Genomic DNA, 11,512 nt, shown 5'->3' on the forward strand with positions numbered 1-11,512 from the left:
GACCGCCGCTCTTAAAACTTGTTTGTTTTCACTTTTTTTTGGGATATTGAAGCCTAAATCTATAAAAAAATAATTATATTTTTAGATTTGTGCAAATCATCTCTTTTGTTTCAACTGCTTTTTGCTGCGATATTAAGCTGGATTACAAGTTTTTTTGGTTTAGAATTCAATGAATTTCCATAAATCATGGTTGCTTTCAAATCCAAGTTTGGATTATGGAATCCCCAAATAATACAAACCAACTATTACTATTTTTAGAATTTGTGAAATCCTACAATTGAGAGAGGATGGTAAGGTTGGGATAGTGAGTGTATCAATGCTTATAATATAAGATATAGTATATTAAATATAAGATTTATAGATTAATTATGAATATTTAATCATAATACATCTAATTCCTCTATAATTATAAGGAGGACCAAGAAATCTCACTTGTTCATTGCCCTTTAGTAAATGGCCTGCCAGTATATTACTGTAGCATTATATATATATATAATTATAACTTTATATATAACTATAATATATATAATATATTATATTATATATTCTATATATATCTATATAATAAATAATATTAACCTATATATATATAATATAACTATATAATAAATAAATATAACTATAAAATATATGTAATATATATAACATATAAATACCTTATATCATATTATCAATAATATTATACTATATATATATTATATATATACACACCACACACACACACACACACACACACACACACACCACCACATATATATATATATATATATACTATAATATATTATACTAATATATATATTATTATATACATATATATATATATATATTATATTTTATATATTATATTCTATATATATAATATATATATATATAATATAATAAATTACTATATATATTATATATATATTAATATATATATATATATATATTAAATTATTACTGTATAACGTACTAATACACTATATACTATAATATAATATTTATATTATATATCGTCATATATATTAGTATAATAAATAATATTACGTATAGTACCTATAATATATATACTATCATACCTATAATATATCATACTATATATATAGTCAGGAGTAATATTATATATCTATATATAGTAGAGGTATAATTATATTAGCCTTAAATTTATAATTACATATATATTATATTATATTATTATAATATATAATAAATTATTATATACTCTAATATTATATCGCATAATATATCAATTATAGTATATAATATATATAATTATAATATACTAATATAATATCAATAGCTAATATATTAATAATCTTATAGTATATCATCTATAATAGATATATAATATGATATATACTGATATAATATTTAGATAATTTATATTATAATTAATATAATATTAATATATTAATAATATGTTATATATATTATATAGATAGTATTATCATACTACTACTATATCTATTAATTATTATACTATTTCTATATTATATATTATATAGCACCTGTTTCCGATGCTGTAGATAAAGGTGCTACATAAATTACTGTAGCATTACTATACATATATATGATTACAATATATTATATATTATATACTATATAACTTTTTATATATACATATAGTGTGTATATATTAGGTAAGTATATTATATAGTATATATTTAATTTATTATTAATATATATTTATTATGATCATATAATTAGTATGACTAGTATATATAGACGCAATACTCCGATTGTTCATGTGTTCTAGTAAAATTACTGTAGCATATATAGAATTATATTATATTTTATCTATATATATATATTATATTATTTATTATAATATATATATATAATGTATAATATATTATATTATATATATATTATATATATAATATATATATATATTATTTATTATATAATATAATATATTATATATATATAATGCTACAGTAATTTACTGCAGCATTTACTAAAGCATGAACAGTGATTCTTGGGTCCTCCTATAATTATAGAGGAATAGATGTATTATATTAAATATTATATTATTATAATATTATATTTAATATACTAATCTTATATTATAAGCATTAATACATCAATATCCAACCTACATCCTCTCTCAATTGTAGGATTTCACAAATTCTAAAATATAATAGTTTTTTATTATTTGGGGATTCCATATCCCAAAATTGGATTTGAAACAAACATGATTTATGGAATTCTAAAACCCAAAAAACTTGTAATCCACCTTATATCCCAAAAAGAAGTTGAAACAAAAGGAATTCTAAAACCCAAAAAACTTGTAATCCACCTTATATCCCAAAAAGAAGTTGAAACAAAAGAGATGATTTCACAAATCCTAAAAATACCTTATATCCCAAAAAGAAGTTGAAACAAAAGAGATGATTTCACAAATCCTAAAAATATATTATTTTTTATAATTTAGGGATTCAATATCCCAAAAAAAAAAGTGAAACAAACAAAGTTTAAGGAATACCAAAACTCAAAAAAGTACTTTTTACATCCCAAAACTTGAAATCCATCCTATATCCCAAAAAAAAATTGAAACAAACACCCCCCCTATTTATTTTCCTTGAACTGTTTATCTCCAAGAAAACCAGCTGTGAGCTAAGCGCTACTTCATTAATCAAAGATGACGGTGGCTTATGTAAAGCTTTGTTTCATGAAATAAAAAATTATTAAGAAAAGAACAAAATAAGAAGTAAGAAAAAGAGAAAAGTGTCTTTTCATTTTTCATAACGTCAATCCCTCATCCCACTTTGTTGCAATACTGGGTTTAATCTGTAGGTATCAAAGCCACAGTTAGATAGATATCAACATCCATACGCACATTAACAAAAATATTTTGGACAAATTTTTAAAACCACCCACTTTCAAAATTTAATCAGCAAAAATGACCGTTCGAAGAAAATATTAGCAAAATCGACCATTTTCAGATGAAAATGGTCGGTTCTGCTGTTGGGACGTTGAAAACAAAGTGTACGGGACTGCTGGTCCCGTACACTTCGTTTTCTTCTCAAGCCTCGTGACCAACCCCCACCCCCCTTCTTCCCCACCCCACTTCTTCTACAGGCGCCCATGACCGACCCCCCAAAAATGACTTCCCTTCTCCAGGGCACCCAACCAATCTAATCAAATCAGGGTACTTATCAGGGTACTTAGGCACCAAATTAACCAACAAATCATCAGGAAACCCGAAATCCCTCTTCACATTAAGCAATTTCTCCGCATTTATAACCTTATCTTCGACATCATCAGCAATTTACAAACTTTTGACAAAGTTCGTGCCTCCCACCTCGATCTGATCTCAGATTCTTCTTTCAGAAATGAATTCAAGCGATCAGAAGGGCGGAGAAAGGGGACGAGCTCGGATTTGGGCTTGATTCGATCGGGATAGGTATCGAACAGAGCTAGAGGCTAACAAGAGAGGAAAGTTTTGACCTTTACAGGGAGTTTGAGGCGCTCTCGTCGTTTCTCGAGGTATCACAATGGGATCACGCGGCCTGGCTCGTTGAGGACCTAGTGGACGACGCGAAAGATGAGGTTGTATCGCTTGTCGGATTCGATGGCGGAGTCGAGGAGAGTGTCCTTTCGCCAAGCGACCTTCAAACATGAGACTGAGGAGGTTTGGATGAAGGAGGAGAGAGATTTAGGGTGGGGGTCGATCATGGGTGCCTGTAGAAGAAGTGGGGTGGGGGTTGGTCACGAGGCTTGAGAAGAAAACGAAGTGTACGGGACTAGCAGTCCCGTACACTTTGTTTTCAACGCCCAAGTAGCAAAACCAACCCTTTCATCTGAAAATGGTGGATTTTGCTAATATTTTCTTCGAACGGTCGTTTTTGCTGATTAAATTTTGAAAGTGGGTGGTTTTAAAAATTTGTCCAAATATTTTCGAGAAAAAAAATTAAAAGCAAGGAGATAAAAACATTTCTCAGTGCCACACTGTGATATTGAGACGCTACTCCTACGAACTATGTGAAGACTTTCATTGAGATTTATAGTTATCCGGCAAGTCAACATAGAAACATTATATGACTATAGAGCATCTGTTGACAAAATCAGAATTGTTTTTTTGCAACTAAAGGTCTCCGTTATCACTGCTCTTTCTTATTGACTTCGGCATCTCCATCTTGAGATGATGAAGACTGACAATTTGAATCGGTTTCTGGCTTAGACTCACTGTATTCCAAGAGCTGGCAAAAAAAGAAAACGCTTGAACATTAGCCAATGCACCAAGCAATAAGCTCTGCATAAAATGCAAGAGGCATAATAAAAGATAAGACATAATGGCATATAGACCCCATGTACTATCACGTTATGCTTACTTATTGCCTTTTAAAGTTGGATTTTGGAAATAAACTATAGGTCCATAGCAGGTAAACCTCCTGGAAATAAACTTCATTAGAGAATTGCGGTCGATAGACCCCTGTGCTATCACACTATGCCCTTTCCTTACAGTCCACTCCATCTTCGCCACAACCCTAGCCAGACACAGCACATTCAACATATAGAGGAGTGGAGGGCAGCAGCAGCATTCAATTCAGGGGGAATAAATGACACATCGCCATAGTACAAGGGTTAAAACTGCAACTAACCCTAACTTTATCCGCATCGATATTCCTTGACATTGAAGCTTATGCCATGTAGTTAAAATAAAAGGAAAATAGTTTCAATTATATGGTTATTTTACTAATATTCAGGTATCTAATTGATCTAATTGATTGATTTTGCTTTAGAAAGTTGTGCTCTTGTGATGGTAGTGGTAGCAGTCACAATGAGTTAGATGACTATACTGTGTAAGTATGTAAAATACTTGAAAATGCATTAGGAAAGATAAAAACAAAAGGATGGCTTAGTGTAGATGTTCTCATGAATTTTTAGGGAGTTAGTTCGAAGAAGAAGGGGAAGGGTCATCTGTGATACATATCACCGCTAAATATTAAGTCACATGAGAGGTCGCACTTAAAGAAAAGTTATCCCTTTGGTCGCGCCTATAACACTTGGAGTGAATTCCCAAAGTTCAATTCCATCTGCACACCACAATGCTTCCCTCCCTCCTTCCTTTCTAAAAGCATGCCAAGAAAAGGAGAAAAAGAACACCAAGGAAAATGTGTAGAAAAAGAACACCAAAGAAAATGTGGTTGTTCATAAAGAACAGAGATAGATTACCAAGATTTTTGAAGATGTCATGGTGAAAAATAACATATTAGGAGTCATTTCACGAGATTATAAAAATTAATGTTCATGCAATTTTGAATATGCTTGCCATTGCCCGAAACAGGTTTTTCTTGAGGATTGTTTGGCTGAGAGATTTAAAACTATAAGCATGGACTTAAGCTATGGTGATTGGTGTATCAAGGTCATCACCAGAATCTTATAAAAGAAAACCAAATATATAGGACATAAATGGAAATGATTTCATTTGGTTTGACAAACCAGCAAGTGGTGTTTACAATTGACTTTAGTTACGTTGGGAAGGAGGATAAAGTTGAAGCCAGGGTTATCATTTGCAGTGGTAATTTAAAAAAATGAGCACAAAGTTGAAGACAGGCCATAACTAGGTTCAAAGTGAGAAAGGCTTGCCCTGTTTTCTTATGGGTATACTTGTTAGCTATTGTTACTTTGAGAAGGAATCCTTTGCCTGTAGTTTGTTTGAGCTGTTATTTTAGTTCACACGTCCTAATTTTTACAAAATTTTGCTATATTATACTTTTACAAATTCACCATGTCAAATGACTGAGTGTTGTCCTATGCCCAAAGTATTTCATGTTTACCTTACTACTATCATAATTTGTTGTTGTCCCTACTCCCAAAATTGTGTCCTACTATTTTAACAAATTTGCCGAGCGTTAAACCCAAAATACAATTATTTAACTCCATAAGGCCTCTAATTAGGCTTAGAGGATGAACAGATTTGTGCAACTATATGATACCATTTATAGAGGATGCATAACCTTATGCCTATGTTTTAAGTATACCATTATTTAACTCCATAAGGTCTATAGTTATAGAGGATGCACAGCTTTGTGCAATTATATTATATCCAGTCTAGAGGATGCACAACCTTTATGGTTATATTATAAGATACCATTCTCTAACTCATATGACCTCTAGTTATGATGCTGTCAGTTCACGTCGAATGAACTGACAAAAGAGTTAGAATTTTTGAAGTAAAATAACAGAGGGAAAAAAACATGAAAATAAATCATTCTATGAGAAATAAAGATAAAAAATATACCGGCTTTACTTCACCATTCCATAAGCAGTGGACACCTACACACCCAATAACACCAGGTACTATATATAGAAGCGCAGGCTGCAAGAGCCAAGCAAAAGAGCAGAGAAAATGTTAATAACATGGCCTTGATTGAATATAAGCATAAACTGAGCTTGTTTAGTTCACCTGGGCAGCTTGAAACCAGTTCATCACAACTATAGTCACAACCAAACCAAGTGTATATCCAAAGAATGCACTGTTGAAATAACGATTTTGTTTCCCTCTAGATACATCAAAGCGCAACGCCAATGCAACAAATATACCTGAAGGAGAAATAAACATTTAAAAACATTTTAGAAGGAAAACTTCGCTACTGAAAGTTGGCTACGACGAGTTTTGAACCTAAAGGAAAACACACAAATGCATGACCAGTACATCTAATGATCACAATGTCACCGTAAAAGATAGGTGCGACACAAATAAGAACTAAATTCATTTGTTAGACTAGATGCTTTAAGTTGATGGCTGTGGGCAACCACCTCACAACTTATACCAAGCGAAAAACCTGAACACTCTCCCTTCCATGCTCATGAGGGCCTTTCAGCCATGTAAAAGGCCTTCAACAAAACATGACTCTCTTAGAAGGCCAAAAGAATTATGGAAGATAAACATACTTTAAATTTGCAGCAAGCCAAAATAAACCCGTGATCCCTTGAAAACCCAGTGCCTCATGCCATGTCAGTAACAAGTTGGCCAGAAGCTTTAGCAGATGGTATTTGGACCAAGAAAGTTACTCAACCAAGTGAGTTCTTGGATATAAGCGTGAATTAGAAGTGCTTTAAGCTATGAATTATTGCTGTCTTGGTAGATATGATGTGGAAATGGATATCCTCGACACTGTGTCTAATCACGTCCTTGTATATGGCAGCACTTTGAAAAACTTTATATAACAGACATATATAATGATATTATCTAAGATAGATATACTCGCACACATGTCGAATTGCATATCATAGTAATGATATTATCTAAGATAGATATACTCGCATGCACGTCAAATTGCATATTATAGTAATAATGACATGTGGTTTACCTGGGAAGGCAGCATACCATATTAGCTTTTAATGAATTAAAATGACAAAGTATATTATGGAACCAGGGGATGCACATCATCTGAATCCCTTCCTCTACGAACAATCTACCTGTTTACACTCGGTTTTTGAAATTATGTGTATCAGCAGAGATACGACGAAACCTAAGAGGAAGGGGGAGATTTAGTCATCGGCTAGGACCTAAAAAGAGTCTCAAATAGGATCGTCGCTCGCAAGAGAACATGGGTGAAAGAGAGCTCCTAAAATAAAGCTTATGCACTAGTGGGTAGTTATGTTCCACGGAAAAGGGGCGAAGTGATCATCATGGGATAAACTACTATATATTAGAAGACAACAACTTAGAAGAGGTTCCCGCAACCAAGCCAAAACTTTATATCACTGTATTTACTTTTGATGTCTTTTACTTTCTACTATTGTTTAGTTCCTTATGATTTTGCTGCTTTTAGTTGTACTTCGAACTTGTGAGTTAATTTCTTCACTTTAATGCAATGTACCTTCCTGCAATTTACTTTCCTCGCAATTTGCTGATTCTCAATCAAATCAGGCTCCGAGGGGAACCCCCTATGGGATAGTAGTGTAATTCTTACTTGTCCTTAAGAGTTCCTTTTTTAGCAATTTCATTTAAGTTGATTTTACAGCAGTAGGGGTATATTTACAGCAAGATACTGGTAGTATTGGTCTTTAGAGCTAGTTTAATAGTGAAGTCATTACGCTCTGACGAACCATTACATCTGATCGTCGTCCTATCTTAGTGGGTACGTTCTCCAATAGAAAACACAACTCTAAGCCATACCGTTGACTTTCCAATCAGAAGGGACTTACTCTCGTTAGAGAGTTGATGCAGGACAATCATAGACTGTCCATCAAAAGATTTTAAGAGAGATTAGAATAATTTTAATTTTAGTAATATTTGATTTGATTCCATGTAATATTTTATATTAGTTCAGGTTTTTTTAGGATTTGATTTTGAGATCTCTTTCTAGTTTAGTTAAGATTTTATTTGATTGCATCTTTTAGCGTTGTTAGGTTTTAATTTGATTAGTATTTAAATTTGCTTCCTTAACTGTTTAGATACTTTCTTTTTCTATAAATAAGACATGTAATCCTCCATGAGGAATAGATATTGATGAATCAAAAAATTGAGTTTGAGGATTCTCTTTTGCGCATGTGAGGTCTCCACTTTCAATCCTAGCCATCCAATCTCAACCTTAGATCAACAAAAAAAGAAGTTCCTATGCATAGATGAACAGTAACCAGCATTCTCTTTATTTGTGTGAACAGTGATTTTGCTATTATCTATCTGCCGCCGCCTCGAGATCCGACCCCATCCGCCTCCGATGATGCCGCAATCCTTCGAATCCCACTACAAACCTTGACGTCGACCTTCGCTCGAGTATTACCGTCGCTGAATCTCCTCTGATAGACCCTCAATGAGTTATGATCCCTCGTCGTTAAGGCCATACAACACGGCTCTGAAAAGTTATCGACGACTAAAAAATCTATCAGATCCTCCTTTTAGATCTAGATCAGATTCAATTACCCACCAGAGTTCACAATATCCAAAACCTCATACTTTTCAATTGGATTCGGATTGGCACCGAAGGCAACACATTCAAGAGCCTTCTACTTTCAGAACGGAGCCCCTATCCCTATCCGCATCAAATGTATTCTCTACGGTCCAAACCGCTAAACCTTAAGTGTCATGCGGCCGATTTTAGAGCAAACGCTACCAAATACAGATTTCTTCTCGTTCACAACTAGAAAGGATAACTTACAAATTCCTCCATGGTTCTAATATCACTAAGATTATATTCACCGCTTTAACAGAGGAGATAATAGTGGTGTAAAATCCTCACCTATCTTTGATAAGTCAGGCCTTTCTGCAGTAGTGGCTTGGTTTCCAGAGATAAGTTGACTAAAAGTGAAAGAAAACAGAACATTATGACTAGTTTTGATGCGCAGATAAAAGAAGCTGAACAGCAAGTCATGTAATTGAAAGCCAAAGATGCAAGAGGAAGAGTGTTTTGGGATGAATCGGGTGAGCGATGAACTAGGAGGCAGTGTTGAAAATAACGTGTTTCGTAACGCAAAATAACGCTTAACGTAACGGTAGCTTAACGTTACGTAACGTTTGAAAATAACGCAAAGACAAAATAACGCACGTTATTTTAGCTATAACGTAAGTTACGTAACGTAACGTCATAACGTTTTATCTTGTCCAAACATAAGCATGCTTTTGGTTTTGGGTTTATGGATCATTGGATCCTTTCATTACAACTTGATTCATAATTTCATACTCATGGATTCCAACCCAACCCAATAATTTCATACTTCATAGTTTATGGATCATTGGATCCTTTTTGGTTTCGAACTTGAAGTATTTTATGCTTTTGGATTGATTGTTAAGGCAAACATGATTGATTTTGTTGTGAAATTGTGATGATATATTGATTTGTGAAATTGAAAATTGCGACGATTATTCATATTTTTTTATTTTGAATATTATATATCTATAAACTATTTAAATAATAATAAATTATTTAACCTACGTTACGCTATGCGTTATCGCTATTGTAACCTAACTGGAGGTAAGCGTTACGCTATGCGTTATCGCTATTTTCAACATTGCTAGGAGGTTTAGGTAAGAAACCTTGATGAACTAGAAGGTTTAGATAAGAAATCTTGACTGCTTTAGCCACCATAGGAACCATAGGGACTAATAAATAACAATGAGAAGGAAACATGATACGATGATTTACAGATTTTATTTGGGTAAGAGGAGATGGGGAATTGGCCTACCAACTGAATATCCTACTACAGCAGATAAGGGCAAAAAGGATAGCATAGGATTTTTGGAGCCATCACATGCTTATGAAAAGCTGCCATATTAATTCTGATGTTTCTGTTATTTTCCTTTCCCTCTATCAAATTCTAATTTAACACCTCAATCTCATTTAAACCTCAGCAGAGTTCCGGAGAGCAAGTTTCGTAAAATTCATATGGATTCTTACTGATGAGAAAACTTGCTTTTATTGGGGGGAAAATCTAGACTTCTTTTGCAAGAGCTTATCCTCCTTCCAAAATTTTTGAAAAGAGTTTATCCACCTTCCTCAATTTAAGGAAAATAGCTTATGTAATGTATCGTCCTTGTTACTCAGTAAATAAAATCATAACATCTGTGTACCTACAAGTTATGATCCTATTCTATAAGGAATGCAAAGTGAGCATATAGATTAAAAACTAAATTCCATTTTCTGCATAAAAACTTATACCAGGTATTACAATATCGCCAAGACCAAGCATAGAAAATGGACGAGCAGCATCTGAAGTTGGGAACAAAAGCTGGAGAATAACAAATATATCAGTAGGATATTAAACAAAGTAAAGCACATTATCAGACTCATAAATTTAATATTAGATCATGGGAAAACCAACCTTTATAGGAGCATCAAAGGATTTGGCAACACTGACCATCACCGGAGTAAAGAACACCCAGAAGATGTCATAAAAAAAGAGTCCAACCTGCAACGGAAAGAGTAGAATAGCATGAAACTTGGATAAACATGGGAAACATCAGCAGGCAAATAACTTTTCTTGATAACAGCTAAGATTAACAACAATATCCTTGAGCCAAAAAAAAAATTAAGATAGAGCAATCAGCAACCCACAATGTGTTTGCAACAGAACTCATACAAACAACTTAAAAGGAATATAAATAAGAGACAAGATCAATATGGTCATTGCCAAATTTCTAGATGCAAAACATCATTGGCATTATTCCTATCACGAATGCATAAGCAAAGATGGTATACTACCATGTAAATGCCTAATGCTCCTGTTGCTATACCAGATAAATAAAGTAAAAGAAAACACAGCCAACATCCATCACCTGATCAAAGATCTCCCTGAAGTTGATAAAATAAAATAATTTGTTTGATCACAATAACCCTTATACCATGTGGCTATGGATTTATTAATGTATGAAGTATAATCTCACCAGGAGAATGGCACCAGTTTTAAATGAACCCAATGATAACATTTCAATACCCTGCAAAAAGAAAAAGACACTATGTTAAGCAGCCTCCAAATAGATAAAACTACCAATAATAAAATGGAGAAATTTCAGTGTCTCAGATCCTTTCAAATCGTTATAAATTCGCATCATTTAGAACATACTTTTCGTGAGATGATACAT

The 11,512-nt window shown here is 33.0% G+C and overlaps 1 protein-coding gene across 1 annotated transcript in view; it reads right to left on the reverse strand.

Annotated features, from left to right (window-relative positions):
* The window catches only part of LOC109848664 (signal peptide peptidase 2-like), a 16,642-nt gene continuing 9,068 nt past the window's right edge, over positions 3,939-11,512 (reverse strand). Inside the window, exons 7-12 of the mRNA XM_020418289.1 lie at positions 11,315-11,365; positions 10,753-10,839; positions 10,590-10,659; positions 6,392-6,528; positions 6,227-6,304; positions 3,939-4,181 (exon numbers count right to left, since the gene is read on the reverse strand). Of these exons, the coding sequence (XP_020273878.1) occupies positions 4,083-4,181; positions 6,227-6,304; positions 6,392-6,528; positions 10,590-10,659; positions 10,753-10,839; positions 11,315-11,365 (522 nt within the window). The 3' untranslated portion in view covers positions 3,939-4,082. The remainder of the gene's footprint in view (positions 4,182-6,226; positions 6,305-6,391; positions 6,529-10,589; positions 10,660-10,752; positions 10,840-11,314; positions 11,366-11,512) is intronic.

This window comes from Asparagus officinalis, chromosome 7 (genome assembly GCF_001876935.1).
Source record: "Asparagus officinalis chromosome 7, Aspof.V1, whole genome shotgun sequence".
Classification (NCBI taxonomy): Eukaryota; Viridiplantae; Streptophyta; class Magnoliopsida; order Asparagales; family Asparagaceae; genus Asparagus; species Asparagus officinalis.